At 35.2% G+C, this 16,108-nt stretch overlaps 1 protein-coding gene across 1 annotated transcript in view; it reads right to left on the bottom strand.

The window, feature by feature from the left end:
• The window catches only part of LOC118733634 (neurogenic locus Notch protein), a 204,205-nt gene that overhangs the window by 48,950 nt on the left and 139,147 nt on the right, over positions 1–16,108 (bottom strand). The window contains exon 5 of the mRNA XM_036463127.1: positions 1,837–1,970. Coding sequence (XP_036319020.1) covers positions 1,837–1,970 — 134 coding nt within the window. The remainder of the gene's footprint in view (positions 1–1,836; positions 1,971–16,108) is intronic.

Here is a 16,108-nt window from a genome sequence, read left to right as displayed (position 1 = left end):
CTATTTAGAAATTCAAAACCGATTTTATTAAATTAGATGAAATATTTTAATATGAGCTTTCAGTATGGTTTATTTCTGAAATAATCTTGAAGTTTAAAAGTTTCATTTTTTAATAAATGAGAGGTTGCATGAAACGTATGTCAAAGCAAAGAAGATAAAGAAAGTTTTCTCCGAAGTATTTGTGAAGAGGGTTACTAACTGTTTTAAAAGGAATTTTTTTCTTAGTAAATTAGTTAACTGTACGCTACATGTTTGCAGCAAATTAGTTTCAAAGCATTTTATAAGAGAGTTGCCACTTTTCCATTATTTATTACAACAATATTTTCCCTTTATGTTAAATAAAAAATCAATTTAGCATATTATATTGTTACCTAAGTATGTACGTACTTATAAACACTATATAAGAAAGATAAGTGGTTTTTTATACTGAAGCGGCTGAATTAGTTTAAATTTGGCACAAACATTCACCATGTCCTGAGACATAATTTGTATCCCAGAACTCCCAGGAAAGGCATATATCTAAACTGGCTCGACATAAAAATAATTGTCGAACAAACTTTGTATGGAAGGAAATGCTACGCACTGCTGCCAAACAAGTAGTTGGATTTCAGCGAGCCCGAAATAACAACTGATTGGATGAGGAATTCCATGCCGAGCTACGTTGAATTATACAGCCAGATCCGTTAGAATTGGGTAGCCGTTCCCAGAGCCCTTCGACACCAAAAGAAGTTTCAGACCGTGCTACTCTCTACCCATTATTTGTAGTATATACCTAGAGCAGGCATCCATGCTCTCTCTGAGAAAAACCTCCTACTAACTAAGCGTATTCTCTTCAGGTTTTACAAGGCATGTGCTTACCCAGTCACAGTTATCTAACAGCATTTCGACCAATTACTTAAACTATCTTCGTCAATTCCTTGACTGGTTGCACATTCACCAAATATTAAGAAAGAATGTAATTCTATGGAATTTTCTTCATAAAAAAGGGGTAAATATTTTGAAACCAGTTTTGTCACTGCAATGCCTATTTAGCCAAACCTGCTATGCCTTAAAGATTTTCGCAGCCAGTAACTAAGCAACCAGGTGCATATTGTTTTGATTATCTACAATGTAAGTAAAAACAACTGGATGCACTTAATCGATTGCGCCAAGCTGTGGTAGGCGAGTAGCGCTGCACAAGAATTACATAGAAGACAACTAAGGTAGTTTGTTGGCGGCACACTGATGAACCATTCCGGTTGCTTAGCGTTATCTCAATTAAAACGCGCATCGATGAGAAGTGGAAAAACGCAAAGGAGTGCAAATAGAACGAACGCACCGAGCGATACAACTAATCATTTGTAGAAAGGTGGTTGTAATACATACAAGGAGAGCCGTTGCCATGTTAGCCACCAACACCACCACCACCACCACCTTCAAAAAACCTGACGACAGCGTTGGCAATTTGCCTGCTACGCGTCGGCTTTAGCTTTTCTAGTTAAACACCCAACAACAAACACTTATGTATATTTATATTTTTTGTGCCGCTTTGCTTGGCACTGGCACTTTTAAGGCGGAGATTAGCGGCAATTAGTCGCTTGAAATTGCGCAACTCGATGCGCAATGCCACTCAGGTGAGCAGCAGCACCAGCATGCTTGTCTACCTCGCTTGTTGCATGGCTCAATTTAATGCAATGGCATCAACTTAATTGTGGCAATTATAAAGAAAAAAAGGCTATGTTTTATACATAATAGTTTTGTAATGTGACAAGGGAGTTAAGCGAAGAGTGGCGCAGAAAGTGCGTTTTCATGCATATACGTTTGTATGTTAGTAAATTAAAAAAAAAAAACACTTACCAGGTGGGCATTTGCACTCATACGTTAGACCATTCGATGCACGACAAGTGCCGCCATTCTGACAAGGTGATGGCGAACATGGAATGTATTTGGATTCACAATTTTTGCCGGTATAGCCGCCAGGACACATGCATCTGTGGGAGAAGAGAGAGAACACAAGATAAAACGTCAGTATGCAGAGAATTTATATATCAAATGGTATTCAAAAATAATACAAAAAACGTAAGTAAAATAAAATAAAATAAAATTAAAAAATTAAGTTCTGTAAAATAAAATAAAATTAAAATAAATAAAATAAAATAAAATAAAATAGAATAAATTAAAATAAAATAAAATAAAATAAAATAAAATAAAATAAAATAAAATAAAATAAAATAAAAAAAATAAAATAAAATAAAATAAAATAAAATAAAATAAAATAAAATAAAATAAAATAAAATAAAATAAAATAAAATAAAGTAACATAAAATAAAATAAAATAAAATTAAATTAATATAAATTAAATTAAATTAAATTAAATAAAAAAGTAGAAAGAAAAAAATGAAATAAAATAAAATAAAATAAAATAAAATAAAATAAAATAAAAAATAAATTAAATTAAATTAAATTAAATTAAATTAAGTTAAATTAAAAAAGTATATAAAATAAAATAAAATAAAATAAAATAAAATACGTAAAATAAAGTAAGAGAAAATAAAATAACATAAAATAAAATAATAGCAGATACAAATACATAAAATAAAAATATAAATAAAAATTAAAAATAAAAAAGTTAATTTAAATTAAATAAAAAAATTTAAATCAAATAAAATAATATAAAACAAAACCACACCAAATCTAATAAAATGTATTAATTAAAAATATTTTAGAGTTTCGATATGAAAATTAAGTACGTATTACCCTTATAACTACTTCTACAATATTAAAAACTTATTCAAAAGCATCGATGACCTTCACTTAAAATTTAGAATGCATTTAGAAGTTTGGGCGCGAATAACGGGAATTTGTTTTAAAAATACTCATTCATACGTCGAAAACTGGGTAAATACACACGTCACGTATACGTCCGGTATTACCACTATTCTATCAATACTTAAGGCCTAGCCATACACATGCCTAAAAAGACGATAAGTAATGACATAAATTAATTTTTAATTTATATTCAACAATTTTTATTGAGCTCGAGGCCGTTTTTTAATGAAAATTTATTGTGGAAAAGCAACAATAATTTGAAAAAATGGTAGAAGTGATAGCTATTTCGGAAATCACCACATTTCCTCATCAGACTTCTTTCAGTAGGATTCGAACCGACGATCCCACTGACTCAGCCAGTTGCCTGCGCACTGTGCTAAGTTCGCCTTGTTAATTCTTATTGCAATTCACTTGATCATGTGGTTGTTGGTTTTGTTGGTTTTTGTTAATATTTCTATTATTAGAATATTTAACTTTTTAGGTGTGCTCGTCCTTAAGTTATTTGTTTTTTTTTTTGTTATTTTATGGCCTTATAACAATTATATTCAACAATTTTTATTAAGCTCGAGGCTGCAATAAATTTTCATTGAAAAACGGCCTCGAGCTCAATAAAAATTGTTGAATATAATTGTTATAAGGCCCTAAAAAACAGAAAAACAAATTTTTAATTTATAATAAAAATATTCGAAGAAATCCGATGTGTTTGAACAAAAAAATTAAAGCTTTTATTTGAAATCCACCCTTTTCTGGCGCCACTCGGAAATACCAAGTGAAGCCAAGTCTGTCCAACGCAGAGGAGGCTCCTTCTTCCTCTGATACCTAAATCGGGCTCCGAGTTGAATAAATTCAGCACTAGAGCGTCTGTTTCCATTCGAACGAAATGGTCAGGCAAGCGCAGCCGCTATATTTTAATTCCCTGCACTATGTCCATGTCGCTGTATAGCTCATACAACTCATCGCTTCAGCTTTTGCCAATCCTAGCAACCACGCGGCAAGACCTCTTGGCCGTTAATCCATAGCTTGACTACCATTTGAGTCAGCTCAGCGTGTTACAAACACTACCGCTGTCGCTCGACGTTGTCGTAAGTGACCGAAATGAAATGAGACGATTTTGTTGCGCTGCGCAAATAGGAAATCCCTGAGGTTTGTTTTGCGTTAGATGGTGTGGTACCCGTACATCGAGTTTCTGTTTGAATCTAGTGTCGAAATGTTGCTATGTATGTTATGGTCGGGAACGACTAAATCAAAATTGTGCATGTTCAGAACCATAAATACTATTCACATTTTTAGCCGGCTGGCTGGCGTTTTCCCTTTTTTCGAAGAAAGACAGAAAAATATGGCGTATTTTTTCTTTGTTGGTGTCCAACTTTGAAGAGCGCTCAACAAAACCGAGTCAACCAATTATTTCCAAAGCTGTCAGAAAAGTATTTTTAGTACGAAAGCTTATACTTCTAATCTATACAATGCAACCCGATTGCATTTATAGAACGCGAGATACACTCTCCCGCACTTGAAGGGGGCAATGATTTTTCTTTTTTTCCGGGTTGTTTTTCTTTTATTTGATTTCCATTATTTTTAAGTTTCAAAAAAAGTTTTAAGATTCGTAGAAAATTAAAAAAAAAACTAATAAAATTATTGAACCTTTTTCTAGGAATTTTAAGAATTTGAATATGCAATTGTGTAGCCCATTGAATTTTAAAAATGTCAAAACCATACATGTGCCGGCAGGTGTGTGTGTGTGCGTTTAAAACAAAAGATTAAATTACTATACAAAAATCACTAAAGGCAGTAACAGGTTAAAGATAGCCAAAAAATAACACAAAACCCTACCAAATAAACAGGAACAAAAACTTTTTGGTTTGGTTGACATGCACCAATTCTCATACAAAAACACATAAGTACGTACATACACAAGTATCAGTGTTTATGTTTCGCACAACTCAGAAAAAAAAACAAACAAAAAATAACAAAACAGGCGACACATGCAAGTATGTTTTTATGTCGTTGCTCGTTCACTTTTATTTTCCGTTAATACTTTTTTACTTGACTTTAACTTTTTTATGTGCTCGTATGACTTATGTATGTATGTATGTATGTATTTAGGTGTTTTATATTTTGTCATCCAACGCTCGCCTGGGCTTTTAAGCTGTCCGAGCCTCTTGTCTTTTTGGCAATTCTTTCCACTTCATTTTCATTCGCTTGCTTGCGTTTTCAACTTCCTTTCGGCATTTATCTTCAGGGCAGTCTTTTAATTTCTGGGAGCGATTTTTAAGGTACATTGTAGTTACTCGTACATTGTTATTGTGTTTCCTTCAGCCTAGTGTTTTCAACATACACATTGAGGAACAAGCTGACAAAAAAGTTAAATCTGAGCTAAACGAAAATGGCAAACGCGCAATGCAACAACACATGTGTATCTTTAAATATGTATGTACAGGGTAGGTAAAATATTATTAGTTTAGTTCGAGAAAACATTTGCTAGAAAAACGTTTGAGTTGAGCCGTTTAACAAATAGAGTCCGCGCATGCGCGTAGCCAGAATGGAATTTAGAGGAGGGCTCGACACTTTAAAGCTAGCATTTCAGGGTATTATTTTTCATATATATATTTATATGGAAAACTTGAAAGTTAGGGGCTTGAAATTTTAGATTCAACAGAAAGCATATGAAAGCTGGAATTTTAAGGGACATATTATCCCAGTAGTACCGAAAGGGTTAAACCATTAAAACCAATTTAAATTTTTTTTCAATCCATTTTTTCGCTCCTCCCTGTATACTCGTACTCTTGTTCAACGCGGTCGGTTTGTTGTTGTTTATGGCTGACGTTGAAATTTTTAAACAAGTTAACATAAACTTATGTCCTACGTAAAGTATTAAGTTGCAATGATTTTTTTTTTTGTATTTCAGTTTTTTTTATGTTTAATGGCTCTTTCAGACTCACAACATTTAGTATGAAAGTTGTACAATGTACATATATGTATAAGTATTTGTTGGTATTTACGATTTTTGTAAAAAAAAAAAAATGCTAATTTTGGATGAGTTGCCCAAAGCTTGTTGGTATGTACATACATACCTAACTTGCACTATAAGCGAGAGGGACATAATCGCTTGCCTATCGTTGTTGTCTCACACCTCATCTGTAAAATTGGGACATCTGGACAGGTTAAAGATCACCTGGTCCCCCTTTCCCACTTTTGTTTAACCCGTACCATCCCGAAACCCCTCAGCCACCGAGTTTCCCTGACCTCGTACGCTGACTATAGTTCGATATTGGCGTCCGGAAATCAAATTGATGACGTGTGCTCGAAAGTAAATGGCTACAACTTTTGTTTAACCCGTACCATCCCGAAACCCCTCAGCCACCGAGTTTCCCTGACCTCGTACGCTGACTATAGTTCGATATTGGCGTCCGGAAATCAAATTGATAACGTGTGCTCGAAAGTAAATGGCTACCTCGTCCAACTCGCATTCGCTTCTTCACTGCACGGAGCCTAACACTCTCCCCTACGAAATCGACAGCGATCCTCTTTACCACCTGGTTGAAAGAGGTCAAGCTTTAATTGGGAGTCTACATCGACCGCTATATGTAGATAGCTTGCTCTCCTTCTCCGCGCATACAACCGAAATAGTGAAAAACGTAGGTACAGCACCGCTACAAGTTTGTCAAATCGATCACCAGAAACGCCGGAGACTAGTTGAATGCTAAGTGCAATGCTACAGACTTGCCAGAACGCCACACATTGGACAGCGACTGGATGCCTTCTGGTGTCGCTTGAACAGCACCTGCACAGTGAGGAATCCATGCTCACAGTCAGGCAGTACAACCTAATGCTCAGCAAGCAGTTTACGGTTAGCTGCTAACACAGGAAGCATTCAAACAGGCTCTAGCTTGAGGCAGAACTGAACCTGCTCCCAGGCAAGACAGGAAGCATTTTATTGAATACAAGGACGCGATCCGAATGCCACTACAACAACTTTTGGATTCGACGGCGTATCGACAAGCCAATAACGGCATTCACAGACAGTCTGCCACCGCTTTCAGCGACTGTCGTCTCATGAGTGGCGTTTTTGGAGCCAAATAACAACGTATCGCAGACGAACAGCTCCAGCCGCGTGAGACCCGCGCCACTATGGCCCAGTTAATCTGGATCTCACCGTCGTCTGAATTCATACTTACTCAGACTCGACCTCGACTTGCCAAATGTAAATCCGGCTTGTGAAGGTTTACTCCATCTCTTCACCTGCCCACTTAAATTCATCCTCTCCTTTTGGTCTGACACCGTCAAAGCTGGACATTTCCTAGGTCAACGATTGATGGGCTTACCGAACTAGGCAGGGCTTGGTGGTGCCGCAACAACAACAACAACAACATCTAAGTGTTCAATTTCCTTAACATAGCCAAGCTTCACTGCTTCCAATGCCACTCTCTTCATAAAATCCTGCCCCAGTTCCGCATTCTAATTGCGTATTTGCCAAGTCGACTGACAAGAGCATATACCGAGGCTGTCGGAAATCGTAGCTGCAGGCGGCAGGCTAATTCCTAAGATCACATAAACACCATGCAGTCAGAATAAGATCAGACAGGCAGGAAAATAGTCTAACGACGGCAGCAAGAAAATGCGGTACGTAGTGGGTTTACAGCGCAACTTAAAGTGGTTGATAGATGGACAAACAGCTAGTCAGCCATCCAGTCTGACCATCAGTCAGTCAACCAGTCAACTGGAAGTAAGTATGCAGAGAGATTTGCTACAACAAGCTAAAAGCCATTGAGGTATGATCACGATCATGGCGGCCACTGTGATACGATACCAGTGCAACCCCTATTTTGTTTTATATAGAAAAAAATTCGCGAATATGCATTTATAAGTGTATGTGTATCACACATCCTCACTTGCCACTTGTGCTGCTGTAATTTTAATGGCCACTCACTCAGCATCCATCGACTGGCATGCTGACTGCCTGACTGACTAGCTAAATGACTGCCGTCCGAATGAGGCGTTTGAGTAGCAAAGTGCAACATGCAGTGGCAACTGCACTCTGTCAGGTAGCAAAAAATGCACAGCTGTTGCACTAAAATATCACTGCATTGACGTTATTTTTTTTTTGTTGATTTGCTGATGCTTAAACTTTTTGCTTTTCGTAAATGACAGTAGCCAGATTAGTTTACCAGCGGCGGCAGCAACAACCAGCATCATCAGCACATCATTGCCACCGTCGACATTGGCATTGTCAGTTGAGTAGTTGGTTCGGCGCTGCTTCATTTACTCGTACCGTAATTTGCACGATCGCCTCTACATATGCAGGCAAATTCATTTTGAGCAAGAAGTCGTTACAATATATATGTACATACATATAAAATGTTGTTGTAATGATGCTGCTAATGCATTAATGAGTTTTTGTTGTTGCATCCCAATTTTAATGGAGTTCAGTAGCTGCTCTAGTATGTGTTGCAGCATTAACGGCGATTTGCTTTTGCTGTTTGGCTTTGCACGCAATAAATCCGTTGCATCTGTTGAGTGGTTAAAAATAACCGAGTTGTTTTTTTCAGTTTTCACGGTTATCATATTTGTGTGCTTTTATTTATTTAAATTGTTAACGGAAGTGGCTCAGTAATTTGCGCGCCATTGGGAAAGTTTGTGGATGTATGAATGTGTTTTTATATGTTTTCTTTTAAGTGCGGTTATGTTAAGCTCTTGGGTGAGATCGCTGAGAGGACTATTTATGCACTTCTAATCATGAATGGAATAGCGTTACATTGGCCATAATTGCCCAAGCTTCAAGAGGGTTCGCAAGTGAAATATTTCATTCAGCTTTAGTTCGGGACGGGTTACATAGAAATGACCTTAAAAGACCACACAAAGTATCTGGGAGTAGTCTGTGGTGGGAGTAGTGGATGGTAGATTACGAAATATGTAGGAAATGGTGGTGAAATTTTATCGTCTCGCTGTATTGTGTATCACGGAAGCGATGGCTTTAGCATAAATTCTCAGTCTGCCTCTCTCATCGATTTACTTACCGGGCATCTTGTTGGTGAATCCGTAAGAAGATTGATGGTCATTGACGAGTTCAACTGTAGGGTCTTGGGCCATAGCTCGGACTATATGGCTCCTTGCTTTAATTGGGAAATTAGGTTTTGGACAACAATTGAGGAAGAATGGAATGTAATCTACCAGCTAATACTTCAATAGCTGCTTCCAAAACTGTGTTTCCGTTCTTTCCTCGAAAAAATTTTTATAATAAAGTGCATTTCTAAAACGGAGGTTAATGCCGTGTAGCCCGGTAACTTAAATTTAGCAAGGCAGCTATATATATATATATATATATATTTCATGATCCAATGATCGGATCTGAGACACTACCTTTCCGATGCAAAAAGAATTCTCGAAATCGGTTGACGTGGTCCAAAGTTATGCGGTAACATACATAAAAAAAAATATTCCAGCGAACGAATAACCTCCTCCTTTTTTGGAAGTCGGTTAAAAAGAGGGTTTTATATATATATCGACACCTGAAAGTTGGTTCCTGCCGGCAAGATCCGAAATTCTGAAGTGTCCACTTTATAATGCAATAAAATTTCTGCGTTTTTTATTTGGTTTTGTTAACTTAATTTAATTTAATTTAATCTAATCTAATTTAATGTCAGTTAATTTAATTTAATTTTATTTTATTTTTATTTTATATTATTTCATAATTTTATAGTACTTTCAAATTGTAATTCTTAAAATTTTTCTTTAACTTGCTTGCCTTTTTCGCATTCACACACACTTCATAAACGGTAACAAGCAACTAGGAAACCATGTATGGATTTACAACACTCGCAAGACAGCAATAACAACAACAACTCAACCATAAAACTAATAAACAAGCAACGCTAGTAATTAAGACAACTAACTAAATTATCAATTAAACCTTATATTAGAGTTAATTAAATAAATGCTCAAAATTTTTCCAAAATGAAAACAACAAAAATACATCGAATAAGCACAAAAAAGCTAACTGTACGCCACACAAGTAAGTACAACAGATCGCTCATGCGTCCGTCGTCCCTCCGTACAACTACTTAGCTAACTGTTGCAATCAAAGCTACATACTTGCTGGTAGCTAGCCTGTTTTTGTTGCCTTGTGGCTTGTTTGCTGGTCAATTAAAAAAGCCCTAAAAGACCTGTTCACTGTTCGGTTGGCTAACCAACAGTCCGTCCGTCCGTCCGTCCGACCGATTGGCTGTTGTTTTGTCTGCAAGTCAGTGAGTCGCGTTGACGACGTGCGCTGACTATTGACGATTTGCCACAATTGCCGCAAAGACGTTATGTATGTATGCACATATGTAAGTATGTATGTATGTAGCAACAACATAACGTAGTAACAGCAATGACAACAACTACAATTTATTTCTTATTTTTTCTAATTTTCTTCGAGGAAACTTGCCCATAAATGACTGCTAGACGATGCGAGTTATAGCATAGCAAAAACAAAAAAAAGCACAAACTTTTGTATTAAGTGCAACAAAACAAATGGGCCTGAGAAAAAACATTTAAACAACAAATTTGTCTTTATTTCGCCAAACGATCAAGCGAACAAGCGAGCAAAAAAAAGAAAGAATTATGTACAAAAATCAAGTAAAGTGGAAGGAAAAGTCTGCAGAAAATGAAAGACTTTATAGCCAGCCGCCGCGGCCGGCAGTTAAAATATATAGTGGCTGTACATATGTATGTAAGTATGTATGTATGCTTGACTGCTACCGCAACAACAGTACATACTAACAAAGCAGCAATGTTGCTGCAGTTAGTAAACAACACAAACGGTTAGTGTTGAGTGATGTTGCACACTTTGAGTAAAGCAACAAAAACCGTTGGGTCAAAATTGAAAAAAAAGCCCATGAGTGAGCAAGAGCCAAAGCAGAGGAAAATCTAAGGAAAGGATTTACCCAAAACGGCAGCAAAAAATTAGAAGCCATCGGCAACGAACGGTAGCCAACTGCATTAACAGCACTAACAACAGCAGCAACAATATATGTATGTATGTACAGACAGTAATCAACACGGCAAGGATGGGTTATAAGATTGTGCCGAAAATGGTTTAACAATTAATTTGCGATTGCCAACGACAAACAATGACAACAAAAAAACAATTGCCGCCAACTTTAAAAATTATATAGCAATTAATTGATAATGAAGCTTAGTTTGCATTGGAGCGAAAACAAATTTACACTACTTAAATATGTATACACATAATGTTAAAATAACTGAAATTGAAAAAAAAATATTAAAAAACTGCATGTTGGAACGTTTTGGTCGGAATATTATATCTACAACAAATGTATAATCAAAATTATTACTTCATACATATTTGGCCTGTTAAAAGAAATGAGCATAGATTTGTGCTTTCTGATAATTTAAAAACAGGACATAATTTGTAGGAAAAAGTGACATACATTTCTGGTCTCTAAAAAATGCCCAACATTTTTTACTTATGGACAAAATTTTTTGATATTTTTTTAAAACTGAACATAATTTTTTGGAAAGCCTAAAACTTTTATATTGTAAAAACTGGATATAAACTTTTTATAATTTAAAAACGCGTCCATTAATTAGTGGCCACAATTCAGATAGTTAAAGATGGATACATATACATAAATGCTTGCTTTGTTAGAGAGTGTGTAACATCTGATAATCTTAAAAGCAGGCGTAAATCCTTGGACACTTTAAAGTTAGACATTTTTGATTTTTAAGTTTGAAAACTGGATATAAATGTTTGGTCATTTGAAAACTGTGATTTTTAGTACTTATAAGATTAGACATACATACATTTTATGTCAGTTTTGAAATTTGATATTAATTTTGGTCACTAGAATACTGGGTATAAAGAATATAACGTTTAAAAACTATACGTTTTAAACCCGACATATTTTTATTTTTTTTTAAATGTTGACATAAATTTCCGGACACTTAAACAACTGAACATATAAAACTTATAAACTGAATATTATTGGGAATTTGGAAACTAGATATTGTATTTGGTCACTTAAACCCTGACCAAAAGTTTTTGGACATAAATGTGAGTCAATATTTCTGGTAATTAAAAAAAATGGAGAAACATTTTTGGTGCCTTAAAATATGGATACTCAATTTTGGTAATTTAAAGCATTTGAAAGATTGACAAAATATGTGAATAAAATAAAAATTGGAAAGTAAAAAGTGGACAAGTGCATATAGTTATATGCTTGCTACTGGAATTATTTCATACACATATTAAATAAATACTACATATACATTATAAACTTTATTGGAATTTTTTGTGAAATCTCAAATTTTCTTGAGGGGTTATAAGTAGAAATATAAATATGCATTTACTAAGAAATTTCTATGACATTTATTTATTCAATATATTTCTTCTTTTCTGTGTTGTATTTTTTTTAATTTCACAGAAATCAAAAAGAAATTGTTTAATTAATTTTATCACCAGCAAATATGCTTGTTGTGTGCGCGCGAAATTGTTCCCACCATCGAGTCGCATCGATCGAAGGTACATGTTTGGTTTAATCAGTTAACCATTAAATGCTGTATCACAACTGTTGCAGTATAGCAAATAGCAAGCGGCAAATTATAGAAATAACGGTTGCCAGTTAATACGTATGATAAATAAAATTTTTTTATTTTCCAGTAAGCAGAATTAAAACATACCGCTGACGCTTTTGATGGGTTTATAAGGGTAAACATTTTTTCTAACATTTATGAATAAGGTTTATATTGGTAAATTTTTAAAGAAATTAATAATTTCTAACCAGCGTAAAAAACGCTATATTTTTATTTCTTGTAGCCTTTAATGGACAGTGTTTGTTGCATGCATAATCGAGCGTCCTATTTTGTCTTATAATTTTGAAATGTGTTGGTCGAAAAAACTCAAAAAATTTCAACACTGCTAAGTTTTCCAAGAAACTATAAAGGTTGCATGTTTCTTGTCAACAGAATCAATAGAAAGTGGTTCAAGTACGGCTTCGGAACTGCTGCTATAAGGGACTATTTTTTATGTGTTGGCTTAATTAAGCAGCAGTATTCTGAAAGAGCTGCAATATCTGATACATATCACCTCACATGAAGCGGCATACTGATATCCTGTGAAATATCCTAGGATTATAAAGATGCAGATTTTCCGACCCCATGAACAAGGAAATCTGGTTTGGAAGTAAATTCTTTAATTTTCCTTTTACCTTGTTCATTGATATCCAGTGGGCTCAGAAATGCATAAGAGAACGGGTGCTGATAATTGTGGAACCGCTACTTTGAACTAGCTACCTTGAGCTGCGTTAGAATAAATCCTTAAATATTAAGTCGCACTCTGCTGGTAGCAGGCCACTTTGACATAATAAAAAACGGCGTTTCGAGCTAGCGCCCCCGCGACAGGATAAGGAATTTCATCCGTTTGTTATTTCCCATTTCGACAAGCTAAGGAAATAAGATCCATAAGCCATTTTTTTGGACCTTAAACAGTTTCTAGTCTTAGTTGATTCTCTTCAGAACGTTTAACAAATGAATCTGCAGTGAGTAAATAATATATGTAGGGAACCCTATGGAGACGGCGAGTACCGCAGCCGATGGAACGATGAGCTGTATGAGCTTAACAACGACATGGACCTAATGCAGCGAATCAAAATACAGCGGCTAATCTGGTGGTAGCAGAGGGAGGGAAGGCCCAAATTGCGATGGAAAGGCCAAGTGGATAAGGACTTGGCGAAAACCAATGTCGCGCTTTGCTGAACTCTGCCAAAATCGCAAAGGGAAGAAGAGGGAAACGCTACATAAACTAGACTGGTTATCCATTCATTTGGAAATACATAAAATTATTATCTAGTGCCCACTAGGTTTTACCCAGCCGGTCCCAATCGACTCCATTTCTATAACCACTAGATTGGTTCATTAACCGAGACAGGGATAGGAATGATAAGGAAAATGAATAATGCAAATAGCGAATAAATTTTCAGTCATCATCGAGAAATTTCGAATAAAGGGACGTCTGCAAGTCTTAAGAATAATCACAAAAAAAATTTAATTATTTCGGTTGCTAGAAAAAGTACTTTGCTGTTGCTGTAAAATTTCTTGAAGAAATAAATATATTTACGAGCATTTTCTTCTTGCGAGCTGCATACTGATTTAACATATTTTGATAGAAGAAAATTTTTTTTTCCAGTCTTGTGCGTCATTATGCTATGAATTTTTATTCATCATTCAGTAAGGGCTCCTAGAAGGCCGCCTAATTCCAATTTTGCCAACTTGGATGTATGTAGATAAAAACATAAATCATATACGCTTAATTTATAATGATTTATTATTAATAAAAATCTGTGAGTGCGCATAAAAAACAAACAACCATTAAGAGCATGTCAGACTTGGCAATATTTTCCACATTTCCACGCAATTCGCTGTCAAATTGAGAAAGAGAAATTTTATTTCCACGTGTGAACAGCCAGAAAGACCTTTTTGTCACTTTTCGGAAATCAGTTTCAGAAATAAAAGTTGCAAGATGTGACTGCAACTGAAAGCGCGCAAATCGATTTCGGAAATATATTTCAACTTGCTCGTGCTGCACTAGCAATCTGCAATTCGCCTTTCGGAAATAAAAAACCTCTTTCAAAAGACACTTTACATGCAAGGTATGACAGCTCATGCGACTGCTTTTTGAAATTTCTCAATTTGACAGCCTTTTCGAAATTAATTGCATTGCCACGTCTGACACGCTGTTAAAGCAATATGAAAAATTTAAATTGAAAACATTAGCGTAGAAACCGAATACCTTATACAATGGGCAATATGAATGTATGTATGTGTGCACATATGTATATATGTATTTATTTATGTTCATACACGCATAAAATTAAATAAAATAATGAAAAACGCGAAAAAACGCACTATTGTTGTTGCCTTTGATAGATTTAAGTGGCCAATGAACTGTGTAAAATGAATATCAAATGCGAATTGAGTTACCGCTGAACATGTGTTCATACATATGTATGTACATATGTACTTACATATATCTAGGTATATCGAATTAACCAATAGTAATATGAATATTATTATGGCTATTAATATTTCAGCTGTTGCTTACTTTTTTCCCCCGACATTTTGTTGCTTTCGCAACTGCTTGCCGCCAGCACAATTCAGCACGCACATTAAAGCGATAATTAAGCGCAATGCCTAGGCGGCAGCGCACAGCACAAAGCGCGTAAATAATGGCAAAATCATATGAAAGAATTCGATGTGTATATAAAAGTAACAACAAAAAAATACATACATATATGTATGTACATTAGAGTGGTCCAATTTTTGTATGGGGAAAAAACTTTCATCCTAGAAAATGGGGCACCATCCCAGTTTTTTCCTTTTGATATTTGTAATATCTGTACCAACTTTCAATTTTCTACTATAACCAATGCAGGGTGCTCAATGACCTTGAAATGAGCTACTGGATCGCTGTGAAACTGACAAAAATATTGCTGATTTTTATAAATTGCTACTGTTGCCTTGACAACTGAAGCTTGTGATATTTTAATAGATAATTTAAATTTGAAATGTTTTTAGAATGCTTAACCAATTGCTTGATTAATGTATGTGAACAATACTTCTAGAGTGAAATATGAGCATCATCTAAATTTATACTTAGAAACGTGAAGTTTGGTACCAGCACCTTTTTCGGCAAGAGGAAAAATTTTGGAAGATGCCCCAAGCCAATACTTGGAAATTTTTTTTGAACCAATCTAATGTACATACACGCAATCAAATAATGATTTTCAAACGCGAACTGCTATGCCGCCATTTAAAGCCACAACTCTCTGTAATCGGTAATGATTTTGTAATTAATATATTTAATGATTTCAATTATTTAAATTGCTTTTATTTCGGTGCCTTTTAAAACTGAGATTTTCAAGTACATTGACATATCGATCAGTAAAAATGCATTAATTAACTGCTGCGCTTTTAAGCCGATCTTCATTGCATTTATGATTGAAAGCTGCTTTTCTAAAAGCAATTCTAAGAATTGGGCCTCAGCAAAGTTTCATGAAAGTTAATCACTTTTTAACGCAATGACTCACATAAAATAGCGCTTAATATATTTCTAAAATAAAAACTTTAAATGCCGAAATGCCGAAATGCCTGCAGCCACGCACGCAAAGGTCACATGGGAAGGTAGAGCGGCTAATTGGAGCATTAAGCGAGACTTCCTACTAAGATAAATCATCTACCTAGGCGTGGTGAAACAAAATGCTACTACATACATACATCGCTGTGTGAATGAAAAAGCAGACGGAAA

Source organism: Rhagoletis pomonella, unplaced genomic scaffold (assembly GCF_013731165.1).
Source record: "Rhagoletis pomonella isolate Grant_MI unplaced genomic scaffold, Rhpom_1.0 Rhpom_scaffold_00002, whole genome shotgun sequence".
Lineage (NCBI taxonomy): Eukaryota > Metazoa > Arthropoda > Insecta > Diptera > Tephritidae > Rhagoletis > Rhagoletis pomonella.
Note: the sequence above shows the minus strand (reverse complement) of the source record. Positions and strands in the feature narration are given on the sequence as shown.